General features: G+C 45.8%; 1 protein-coding gene across 1 annotated transcript in view; it reads left to right on the top strand.

Moving 5' to 3' along the window:
• Positions 1–13422, top strand: part of LOC148319656 (protein crumbs homolog 1-like) — a 111223-nt gene that overhangs the window by 34278 nt on the left and 63523 nt on the right. Inside the window, exons 2-3 of the mRNA XM_088280825.1 lie at positions 12388–12558; positions 12644–12757. Of these exons, the coding sequence (XP_088136951.1) occupies positions 12388–12558; positions 12644–12757 (285 nt within the window). The remainder of the gene's footprint in view (positions 1–12387; positions 12559–12643; positions 12758–13422) is intronic.

Here is a 13422-nt window from a genome sequence, read left to right as displayed (position 1 = left end):
ACCAGTCATGAAAGGGACACGTCACTGACGTTAACATTGGAATTTATATAATAGGTTTGCATGTAAAAATGACATCAGTACTAAAATGCTCCCCCTGTCTGTTGTGATTTAAGTATTTTTTGTGATAAGATTTACAACAAATTGGCAAGACCCCTTTTGGCCCTTGTTATTTTTTTCCGGTTTCAGCGGGGAAGAGATCCTGTCCCAAGTGGATGAGTTCCAGTATCTTGGAGTCTTGTTCACGAGTGAGGGGAGGATTGAGCGTGAGAGTGACAGGCAGATCTTTGCAGCGTCTGCTGTGATGCGGACGCTGTATTGGTCTGTCATGGTGAAGAAGGAGCTGAGCCAAAAGGCGAAGGTCTCAATTTACCGGTCGATTTACGTTCCTACCCTCACAGATGGTCATGAGCTGTGGGTCGTGACTGGAATTACAATATCTCAGATACAAGCGGCCGAAATGAGACTACGCATGGTGTCTCTCCCTTAGAGATAGGGTGAGAAACTTGGCCATCCGGGAGGTACTCGTCGAGCCGCGTTGAGAGGAGCCAGATGAGGTGGCTCGGGCATCTGATTAAGATTACTCCTGGACGCCTCCCTGGTGAGGTTTTCCGGGCATGTCCCAACGGCAGGAGGCCCAGAACACGCTGGAGAGACTATGTCTCCCAGCTGGCCTGGGAATGCCTAGGGGATCCCTCCGGAAGAGTTACAAGACGTTACTGGGGAGAGAGAAGTCTGGGCTTCCCTGCTGAAGCTGCTGCCCCCGCAACCCAACCCCGGATAAGCGGCGGATAATCGATGGGTGGTCAGGTGTCGTGATTATGATAGCCTTATGACAGTCTTATGAACCCACATGCAAATAAAGTGTTTCCCAAATGTCTGTGTCTCATGGCACTACTGGGCGAAATCTGCAGTTTCTCCAACACAGCTGTACATTAGCTCTGTCCAGTGGAGAAATGCAGTCAGACCATGAGTATAGTTCTGGGAACATGTATATGATTTTGGGCCGACCACTTGGTACCCTTTTGTTCTTCGATGGTCTGATTACATGTGCATCCCACACATGGATGTTCTCATCTAATTCATCCAGGGAAAAAAAACAGTATGCTACATTGGACAGTATGAGAGCAACCATTGGAGACCGAGAAGGCAGAAGTAACATTTCGCCGCCGTAGGAGTGTTCATCGGAGAGAACAATTGTTTTCTTCACAGTGTAGGAAGCTTTTACTACTTTTAGATACTTTTTATTCTTTTATTTTTTTTGGTATACAGTGACTGTTTTATAATTTTTATCTACAGACACCCTCCCACCTGCAAACCGGCTCCAGACTAGCCCGCCGTGCTAGCCCCGGTCACCGGATCCGGTGAATAATGGTGCAAGGTGAACCAAATGAAACAATCTCTGACCTGAGAGAGCTAGTCCTTCGTCTGTCGGAAGAACTCCGTAGAAAAGAGTCCCTCATCTCGTCTTTCACGACCCGTTTCCCACAACTCTCTGCCGTCATTATGGATGGGCACTCCAGCGGGATCACGATGGCTGCGAGTATGACTGAGGCTCCACTGACGGACACGGCGAGATGGGATCCAGCGCCCTGCCCGGGCCCATCCTGCTCAACATCACTGCATGGTACCACCTAGGTCGAGGTGGAGTCCCACAGCCAGAGGAGGAGAGAACAATCTCCCCGCCCTCGACTGGTCCTGGAGAATCGTTTTCCCGCCCTGGCAGATGATTCTCCCGTTGCCATTGCTGCACCCTCGTGGTCGGAGACATCGGCCGTTGCATCTGACCCCGGGTCTGGGGTCCCAGGTGCTCCTTTGAATTCCCCGCCGCTCATGACGATGAATTCGGCCGGAGTGGGTAAGTACACGCGTAAGGCTGCTAAAGGACGCAGTGTCCCGGCACACGAGTGGGCCACCACATCGACGCCACTTACCAGTGCCGTCCTCAGCTGCCACCCGGCCTGTGGAGCACCATTTTGGACAACAAGGTCGGGATTCTCTCCACAGAGTGGCGCTCTTTCTTCACACCCTCTGTACTCGCCAACCACCATTTTTTCAATTGTTGGCGATAGTATCATTAAACACACGCTACATTGGTAGGATCACCCGCTGTTATCCCGGAGCTAAAGTTGAGGACATAGCAAACATCCTGCCCGATGTTCTTCTCTCCCTTCGACCATCCGTATCCCGGCTCGTTGTTCATGTGGGGACGAATGAAACAGTGCGCCGACAATCGGAGCAGATCAAGCACAATTTTAATGCCCTCTTGGACTTGCTAAAAACTTGCGGGGTCTCAGTCTGGATAAACAACACTTGGCCGACGCTATCCCACGGCAGAGAGTGCTTCAGTCGTCTTTTAAGCCCGAACACATGGCTCATACACACTTGCGGACATCTCTGTTTTGCTTTTGTTCAACATGTTCAATGAAGAAATACATTATGTTCGAAATAATGCGGAACTAAGAAGCGTGGCTGCCGTCATTTCTGGAATGCGCAGACACACCGAGGAAAACAAACATGGATTACTGCCACCTCTAATTGTAAGAAGTATTTTTTTTTTTTTTTTATTTCTATAAATGATGGACAACACATTTGTTTTTCATTACAAATGTTCAGACAATCGTAAGTTTGCTCTGATTTATCTGTTTACAAAATACTTAGCTGGATGATGGTATTGAACAAAACTCTGAAGTCCCCAAACAGGATCCTCATGTAGGTTCCTGTGCCGTTGAGGTGCTCCAGGATGTAGTGCATCCCCATGATGACTGCGGCATCCACAGACCTTTTCGCCCGGTAGGAAAACTGCAATCTTGGGATGATGGTGGACTGTTTGATCGTGGATGGGACCTCATACAGCTCCAAAGATCTGTTGAAGATCTGTGTGAAGAAAGGAGCCAGCTGGTCCGTTCAGACCTTTAGGCAGGAGGGAGACATCCCATCCGGCCTTACTGCCTTGTTGATCTTCTGGTGCTTGAAGAGCCGTCTCCCATCCTGTTTGTGCATCGCCTGGGCTGGGGGAGCAGTCAGGAGTGTGTGGGTAGTTGCAGTGGGTGCCTGTGTTTTCAAATCTGCAGTAGGAAATGTTTAGATTGTCAACCAGTCCCTTATTCATTGCTTGGAGGCATGGTCTCCTATAGTTTGTAACTGATTTCAGTTCATTCCACATGGACGGAGAAAACTGTTTTCATCAGCCACTGTCATGGTCCGTTTCCGTCATGTCATGTTTTTGTTTACGTTTGCTCAACTGGTGTGGGGGGCGTTTGCTTCCAGCGCGTGTCCTGTTGTGTCGTGTTGGCTGGAGAGACGCGCCCACCAGCCACGCACCGGTTACTCGTTGACTCCTTGATTACCTCGCTGCTGGAGAGACGCGCCCTTCTGCCACGCACCTGTTTCTCATTGACTCTACTGATTACCTCGCTATTTTAACACCACGCGCTGAATACTTGGCGTCGGTGCATTGCCCCTTTGTTGGATGTCACTGTTGCCCTTTGTTCATCGTCCTAGCTCACGGTTCATGCTTCATTGTCACGGTCGCTTATCCCTGGTTCCTGTCCCGGTGTCCTAGTCAAGTTTAGTTCTGCCCAGCCACGTTTTGTTAGTCGTCGTTGTTTTGCACTTTGTTACGTTTGTTTGTTCCAAGTACCTTGTTTGCCTTTCGTTTTTTTTGGTTAATTAAATTCCCTTTAAGTCACCCTTGGCTGGCTTCCCTGCATTTTGGGTCCTCCTCTACCTCCATCCGCCGATTCCTAACAGAATGCACCGACCAAACGTGGACCCAGCAGGAAGCTCACGACGGCGTCATCGACGTCGCCGCTCGGACTACTACCCCCCTCAGCCTGCCGACCAACCCCGTACCCTTCACGTAGGTTCGGTTTTTCGTTCCACGTCTGTTTCTCCGCCTTCTTTTCGTGTTCACATCAATGATTACCCCACCGTCGTACCTCCCCATGTTATTGTAGACTCTGATTTTGAAGACGATTTTAAGTATATATATAACCTTTTAGACTCCCAGCGCGACGCGGATTTTGTTAGGCCCAGTCACTTTCCTTCCCCTGAGCAATTTTTGTCACCTTTTTCTTTTGAGTTTTATGAGTCCAACCCCGAATCCCGTCCAAGTAAAAGTTCTGTCACCGGCCATAAGAACAACCACTTTTCACCCCCCAAGTCACATTTTTCCGACTCACCTCGTTCACCTTGTCCACCGTCTATGTCTGCACCTCGCCCAGTTCCTCACCATTCTCGTAGGTCAAGGTTCAGCTGTCGTCTCGGTCCCTCGTGTCCCCCGTTCCCCTGAATCCCTATGGCGGCAGGCTGATAGGGCAGGCTGATAGTTTACGTTTGCTCAACTGGCGTGGGGGGTGTTTCCTTCCAGCGGGTGTTCTGTCGTGTCGTGTTGGCTGGAGAGACGCGCCCACCAGCCACGCACCGGTACCTCGTTGACTCCTTGATTACCTCGCTGCTGGAGAGATGCGCCCACCTGCCACGCACCTGTTTCTCATTGACTCTACTGATTACCTCGCTATTTAAACACCCCGCGCTGACTACTCGGCGCCGGTGCATTGCCCCTTTGTTGGATGTCACTGTTGCCCTTTGTTCATCGTCCTAGCTCATGGTTCATGCTTCATTATCACGGTCGCTTATCCCTGGTTCCTGTCCCTGTGTCCTAGTCAAGTTTAGTTCTGCCAAGCCGCGTTTTGATAGTCGTCGTTGTTTTGCACTTTGTTACGTTTGTTTGTTCCAAGTACCTTGTTTGCCTTTTGTTTTTTTTGGTTAATTAAATTCCAGTTAAGTCACCCTTGGCTGGCTTCCCTGCATTTTGGGTCCTCCTCTACCTCCACTCGCCGATTCCTAACAGCCTTTCTGCAACGCTTTCCTTTGTCAGCTGGTATTGGGCCCGTTTATACAGTGCCCTGTCTCTGCTTCTAAAGGAAGTCTTTCAATTTTCTAAGTTGACTGAGTTTAACCGTGTACCATAGCTTATTATTGCCAAACGAGCAGAACGTCTTTGTTGGTACGCACATGTGCTCAGATATACAGTTTGCATTGGTTTATTTGGACAGCCAGCATTTGTAGGGCTGAGTTAACATTCGCTTGCGGTGGGATGTAAACACCTTGCGAGTCCTAAGGAGGAGAACTGAAATGCGCTATATAAATAAAGTTGTATTGTATTGTATAACTCAGTAGAACAGCTTACGGTTTATATATAGCGACTCCAAGTCCGGGCTGATGAGTTGAGGTCCGAGACAACCATTTCTCTGTGATGTGGAAACATATTCCACCACCTTTTGACTTCCCTGATACTTCTGTGAAGATAAGTGTATTCCGGGATGAACGGTTGGCTCTCAAAAACACTGATAGATGACACTGACACAGACTAAAGGCATTTGGGGGAAATCAAAAGACCATGTTGTTTTAGTTGTAGGCCAGGGGTGTCAAACTGAATTTAGCTCATGGAGGAAAATGTATTAACAAGTGGGCTGGACCAATAAAATCATAATCTATAACAAAACGCAATCTCCGTCAATATTATACAGATCAGCGCTAATGACTTGCTATCCTGGTCTCTACTCCGCGCAAATACCGTAGGTCAACTGTTAATATATTGCAATTTATAAAGAAATCAATACAAAATAGGTATATTTGAAATGTTTTAATAAAATACACATTTTGTATAGAACATTTAATTTAACATATTATGAACTAAAAATTAATCAATAGATAAATACAATGATACTCAAATTTCCATTGGATGTAAAAAGTCCTAATCAATATATATGGTTGTGCTAGTTCAAATGCAAAGAATTGAATTGAAAATACAAAGGCTTCCGTTAACATTGATGAATACCATTTAGCATTTTAGTTTTGGAAACACAAGTTTGTCTTGTTGTTTTGCGAATGTTTTATTCAACTGTGAGGACTCAGTATCAACACTGGGTGGCACCCAGATAATGACGTTGTTGGAGTTGAGTCACCAAGGAAATGAGAGGTATTTAGTAAATAAACCTTAAAAGCCAAACTTACTCCAATGCGTGTTTGTTTTTTGTACTCAAGAAGAGAAGGGTCAAATGAAGACTCAACAACTGATGAGAGTTCCGATATTTAGTTTCTCCGATTTCTGGAGTTCAGGAAATAGTACAAAGACAGATATCTGGCTGGCCTTTTCTTAATCTCACGAGAAACTGTGCTCGGGCGAGTACAATCGAAAAATCGCGCCATATCTCAGCCCACCATCACACTTTATAGGATTTTTTCTAGCCAGGTTTCTATGTCAAGGGTGATTTAGGTTGAATCGGTTGTCCTCGCTCCCTCCCACAGCATGGGATCACGTCCAAGGGAAGCTCCTCTCCAGGTTGGTTATCGCCTGGAAGGTTGATTCCCGTCTGGTCCCCACGACTTGCATTCCTCGGCTGGCCTTCTCCGGCGGGGAGTCTCTCCGTCTGGCATTCCCCTGTAATCTTGTCAGTGTGCATGTGTGTGTGCTCCAAAATCAAATTGTTATGTCTTTCGGAATGTGTTTTTGCAATAGCGCCCCTGTGACCCCTTCGGTGCCCAATTTGGTATGTTTGCATCTTCTCCAGCCTATGTGGAAAATGTGCTTTATCGTATTTGTCAATGAAGTGCTGTCTGGTTTGTAATGAGTTTGGAATGTGCAGACTGAATATATTTGCTGTGAATGTGAGTGTAGGTCATGAAAATACTATGTGCGCAAATTTGAGGTCTTACGAATTTCAACAGAGTTCACACATTTAAACGAAGGTCGATCCTCACTGGCGAGGGAAAGGCTGGGTGAACTGTCCGAGGACAACGGGGCTCTGCCGCGAGGGAGAATGGCCGTACTTAGCGAGCTGAAGCTAACTAGCCTGGATGCTCGCTAGCTCGATCTCCGACAGAGACGCCACACACAAGGCAGCACAATCCACCGCGCCAAATCCTCCTTTTCCGAGGCGACACTTCATTCGATGGACGACGTGGGTTAACGTCGCCGATCCACTTTGCTGGCGTTCGAATTAGTGATCCTTCTTGGCGATGAAAACAGTATTCTTCCAACTGACTCCTTTCTGCGACTCGCACACTCCCTTCTCTTCTGGTCAAGTGCACAATCTCCTTTCTTGAAGTGCACACTCGCTCACGTCATCAATCGGGATCGCGCGAGATATCCCGCGTCCGACAAAATAAACACATTGTCCATCATATGCGCCACACCAATATCAAAGGCAAACAGTATTAACAATACAGCAGAATGTCAAACGATGCACAATTATTAACCATATGACTGTGTATATCATAAAACCGTAACAAAATAACATTCATTCAGAAAATATCCCCTTATTAATCAGAACTGAAAGGGATGATTCTATAAACATGCAAATGTCCAGCAGGGTCCGCTCTCTCCTCAAGGCCCGTGACGCTGCCTACAGGTCGGGCGACAAAGCCCAGTACAGGGTGGCTCGTGCTGACCTGAGCAAAGGCATCAAGATAGCCAAGGCAATCTACAAGGGGAGGCTGGAGGCCCACCTTGCGAGCAACAGACCACGGGAGGTGTGGCAGGGTCTACGGAGCATCACCAACTTCCGTGGCAGCAGCACGACCTCTGTAGACCCGAGTGCATCGCTGGCAGAGGAGCTTAACTGCTTCTTCGCTCGCTTTGACTCGCCCCAACCGTCACACCCCTGCACTTCATGGTCCAACTCCCCCCCACTCACCGTAGAGGAACACGATGTGAGGCGCGCGCTCCTGGCTGTTAACCCCAGGAAAGCTACTGGACCCGACGGAATACCAGGCAAGGTCCTCAGAGCATGTGCCCACCAACTGTCAAGGCAAGGTCCTCAGAGCATGTGCCCACCAACTGTCACATGTTTTCTGCAGGATCTTCAACCGCTCCCTGGCTCAAGCAGTCATCCCCTCCTGCTTGAAAACTTCCACCATTATTCCTGTCCCCAAAAAGTCACCCGCCGTCCACCTGAATGACTACCGTCCTGTTGCTCTCACACCAGTCATCATGAAGTGCTTCGAGAGGCTGGTTCTCCAGCACATCAGGGACTGCCTTCCTCCCACTCTGGACCCCTACCAGTTTGTATACCGGGCTAACAGATCCACTGAGGACGCCATCGACACTGCTCTGCATGTTGTGCTGGGCCACCTGGAACAACAGCAGAGCTATGCAAGGATGCTCTTTGTGGACTACAGCTCGGCATTCAACACGATCATCCCAGACATCCTCGTCGCCAAACTGGACATTCTCGGCCTCCCTGCCCTCACACGCATCTGGATTTAGGACTTTCTGACCAACAGACCCCAGACTGTGTTGCTCGGCCCCTACACGTCCTCCACCCGCACGCTGAGCACCGGTTCCCCTCAAGGATGCGTGCTGAGCCCTCTCCTATACGCCCTCTACACCTACGACTGCAGCCCGGCCCACGGTAACAACACCATCGTCAAGTTTGCTGACGACACGACAGTGGTCGGTCTGATCTCGGAAGGTGACGAGACAGCCTACAGAGAGGAGGTAAAGAGGCTGACGGCTTGGTGCGAGGACAACAGACTGCAACTCAACATTGCAAAAACAAAGGAGATTGTCGTCGACTTCAGGAGGAACAAGACGGTACCGCCCCCCCTCTGCATCGAAGGCGTGTGTGTGGAGAGGGTCCACACGTTCAAGTTCCTGGGAGTACAGATCTCCGATGATCTTTCTTGGACACACAACACCACAGCAGTGGTAAAGAAGGTCCACCAGCGTCTGCACTTCCTGAGAGTCCTCAGGAAATTCAACCTGGACAGGACGCTGCTGCTGGCCTTCTACCACTCGTCCATCGAGAGCCTGTTGACGTACTGTGTCTCCACCTGGTACAGCGGCTGCACTGAGGCGGACAGAGTGAGACTCCAGAGGACAGTCAAAACAGCGCAAAGGATTATTGGCTGCCCTCTCCCCTCACTGTCGGACATCTACACCGCCCGGTGCCTCAGCAGGGCTCTCAACATCGTCAAAGACAATACCCACCCAAACTCCCACCTGTTCGACCTGATGCCCTCTGGCAGGCGCTACAGATGCATCAAATCGAGGACCAATAGACTGAGAAACAGTTTCTTTCCGAGAGCCATCTCTATTCTGAACTCTCACACAAACACGAGACCACCCTTACCTTGCAGAACAGCATCGTGATGTGTTTTTATATACCCTATTCAGTATTATTTTCCATTGCACTCTCTTATTTATCTAATTTATATATTTGTCTGTATTATTGTTGTATTGCACTGGAGAGGGGAGCTCTCTAATCTCGCTGCACTCTTGAGTACAATGACAATAAAGGGATTTCTAATTCTAATTCTAATTCTAATTTAGCATATGAGAATAATATAATAAATTAGTAAACCCCATGACTACAATCCCAGTCATTGCTATGCACGGTTCTTCTAGTATCATTTGATAAATGCTTTTTGTTTAATCAATGTTTTACATATTCAGTAAATATGAACCTGCTAAAGTAAATAATTGACATTCTGTCCTGTAAATGTTTAAAATAATGCCACTAATCGTAATACAATCCTTCAACGTACTAGAAGTGTCTTTGACAGAAGAAAACGAAAACTCATGAAAAAGATATGAATACTGGCAACGTGTGCTAAAATAGTTTAAGATAAAAATGTAAAAAAAAAAAAGCACTACAAGACTGTGCCTAATGTACAATACTGGGCCAAGTAGCGACCCCCACCCAGTGTGAATCTCTTTACGGTGAATGAAGGCTGCGCTGAGCGATGAATCTCAATGCTAATGTGAACGCTAGTGTAGTTCCCCACTCTCTCTCACTTCAGCAATCATTTATGATAGCTCTGTTTGGATTGTGCCGAGGTGGACGCATATGCGAGTAGGAGACGGGGAGAGAGTTGAGACTCGTTTTAATGGTTTTTAAATGGTACAAGAGCTGTGTCCAATCGTGAATCCAAAAGCAGGCAGGAGTTGGTGGAGTTTCAGGGGTGGGGCCGGTAATCACGTGACGAGTTGAGGGGTGACCAAAGGGATCCTTGGTAGACGAGTTGGCCTTGCAATGGCGTGGTGAGAGAGGCTGGAAAAGGAGCGCTTCCTTAATTTTCTGGATGTACGCACTGTGAGAGGGAGAACAAAGTCAAGACAAGGGAGATAGATATTCAAAATACTTAACAACAAGGACTGTAGTGTGGGCCGAAGTACCACTTTGAGAGCGAGAATAACCTGGCACCTGCATGCTGGTCTGACTGGCTCTTAAACAGTGTTGATTGAAGATAGCATGCAGGTGCGAATGGGTGGCCTGCAGAAAGAGCCACGCCCAGCCTGAAATGTAAAGCCCTACAGGACAGACGAGGTGGAGCACAAGAACCAGTCGAAAGAAAAAGAAATCACAAATGGAACAGACAAATATTCTCTCTGAAATACTTTGCGTGGACATAAGCCTTTTTGGCCACTGCTGGTACAGCGGCATAGAAGAAGAACTAGCAACAGAAAAGAACTTCTTCTGGTTTCCAGGCAAAGCAAGCTCGCATGGTACACCCTGAACTGGTTGCCAGCCAATCGCAGGGCACACAAAGACGAACAACCATCAGCGCTCCCACTCATACGTAGGAACAATTTTTTAGAGTTTTCTATTGATCTACTCCCATGCATGTATTGGAATATGGGATGAAACCGGAGTACCCGGAGAAATCTACTACCATGCATGTATTGGAATGTGGGAGGAAACCGGAGTACCCAGACAAAACCCACGCAGGCACGAGAGAGGATGCAAACTCCACAAAGGAAAGCTTAACCCTGCCCCTCTGAACTCTGCTATCTAGACAGCCACCATGCCACGCACAGAATTAAGATAAATATCACAATAATCAAACAGTAAAGAAGTTATACAGCTGTTGCGAAATGCGCAATATAAGTAAAGTTGTATTGAATTTAATTGTATTTACTTTAGTGCTTAAGAATTTTGCATTCGTTTGGTGAATAAGGACCAAAAAATATGTATTGTAAAACTAGAAAACATGACTAAACATACAGCTAAAAGCGTCTTTTAAATATAAAGTTAAAAAAAATGAATGTAAAAAGACTAAATGGTTGAAAATGTGAACAAATAAATAATCAAATGTATTGATTAAAATATTGCAATAAATCAAGTGATGGACATTTTTGTAGGGATGAGATTAAGCAATAGCGGACTGTGCATTTCTCACCTAGGCCTTCAGTGAAGTCCTTCTTAGTCCGACTTGAATAAATTCCCCTCATAATGCTATCATTTATGACACCGCGACTGGACAAATAATAAAAGGAGTGACACTGACGCACTACTGAGTGTTGCACCATTTCGACTCATGAAAGAGCTTCTCTTGAAAGGTCCGTCTTGAAAATGTCCTTGCAAAGATAAGTATATGCAATAACATCCACACATTTCCCTCCTTCAGCCATTGTGGTTTGAAAAAGCAAGAATATATTTTAGATTTTCGAACGATCACCAGTTCCGACTTTCTGGTGTTCTGGTGTGTTGATTCCGCATAGCGCTGCCCCCTCACAAGTGAGTATCCAATCACAAGTCACGTTCATCACCTTCAACGCAAGGCCAGCGAGAAGGCCTTACTGTGATCAACTCTTGATCTGATTGGCTGTCGCAAATGTCAATCAACTTTGAGAGTCGTTAACACACAGCACAGATTCCAGCAGCTAAAAATCTGAAGGCTCCGCGTAAAAGAACGTGCCTCTGTTTTATGAAATCTGCCTGGCAACACAAAGACCCCATTGCCCTTGCTTTCTGAGATGCAAAGTAATTCATGACATCATTGTAACAAATCTCTTTTTTTTCCATTACTTCAATTTCATAATGGAATGTTTTGAGATGTCTCTTCAGATTTGTCTTTTTTTTCCCCCTGTGACTTTGTGTTCGCATTTCCCTATCCTTAGTTTGTCCGCACAACACATGCGTTTTCTTCTCCACATTCGTGTAAATAAAAGCTGTCCGTATGCCGTTTTTTCTCCATAGACAATTCCCAGCCGGGCATCAGCCCCCCGTCTCTGTGTTCAATTTTGCTACCCAAACTCTATCCCAGCACATTGTCATTCTTCTGATGCAAATAACTAGATTCACAAAAAGACTTCGGGACCCAGGAAACGGAATTAACACATGACATTGTATGTTTTTTCGTGGCTCATTTTGGTCAATGAAATGAATAAACAATTTAAAATAGTTTTTACTCGGCCAAGCACATTCAGACACCTTTTTATTCATCAACAATATGGCATTACAGATTAATTTATCGTTATCATCATGCAACCATAATTTTGTTACATCTCGTCTTGTTTCCCTCGCGTAATAAAGGCTCATAGATGAACATATTTTGTCCTCCTCTGCTTACATATGATTTTTGTTTTGTTTCCTCCAGGATATGAAGGCACAAACTGTGAGATTGACATCGATGAGTGTGCTGAACATCCCTGTGACAATGATGGGGAATGTTTTGAACGCTCAAATCTAACTCACTGGGAGCTTGATTGGGAGCTAGGATATGCAGATGCAGCTGGATATATTTGCCAGTGTCAGTCAGGGTTTGCAGGTAGAAGACAAAGAAAAATTCACCAATAAAACGTAATCCTCCCCTCAATGTAAACTTGTGCAAACCGATCCTGTATTGATTACAGGACATAACTGTACGGTTAACACTGATGAGTGTGCCTCTAAGCCCTGCCAAAATGGAGGCACTTGTGAGGATCAAAACAATGGTTATATTTGTATCTGCCCTGCTGGATTTTCAGGTAAGAGTTCTTTTTATAACTGATTTACACTGTTGGTAACTTAAAATCATCTGACATAAAATGTTTAAAAAAAAAAGTTTGTTTTTGAAAATACAGACATGAAATTCATCATGAATCCCCCTATTAGAAGGTAACTGAAATAATCTTAAAACAGAAAATTAGTACACCTAATTTTTCCGCCACACCTATCGATTTTGCATTTATACAACACGTCATCAAAAGCATACCAAAATGAGTTTTAATTTGAGCGTCTTATGTAGCAATTATGGTATTAATCATTTAAATTAACAACGGCTGAATTTTACTGCCTCCTCTACACTGAACTGCCACCACCAGAGGCCCCACGTTTGTATTTTTTTCTCTTTGAAAGGCTTAATTAATTCAATATAATACAATGCAACTTTCTTTATATAGCGCATTTCACAACAGCTGGAGCTGTAACAAAGCGCTTTCCATTTGGCGTCATTAGTGTCGACGTTACATTTGAAAGATATTTGAGTTCCTTTTTCATGCTTAGAGGTAAATAACTTTTATTTAAGCATACACTCAATAACAATGTAGTTTAATGAAGAGAACATTCTCTATATTTACATGGGAATTGGGAGTAATACATCATAAGGAAACTAAGTACAGTGGAAAGAGTAGCAAATTAAATTAAAACATTT

This window comes from Idiotropiscis lumnitzeri, chromosome 18 (genome assembly GCF_059441095.1).
Source record: "Idiotropiscis lumnitzeri isolate Australia: NSW breed Sydney's pygmy pipehorse chromosome 18, RoL_Ilum_1.0, whole genome shotgun sequence".
NCBI classification, from domain to species: Eukaryota; Metazoa; Chordata; class Actinopteri; order Syngnathiformes; family Syngnathidae; genus Idiotropiscis; species Idiotropiscis lumnitzeri.
This window is presented reverse-complemented; position numbering and strand designations above follow the sequence as displayed.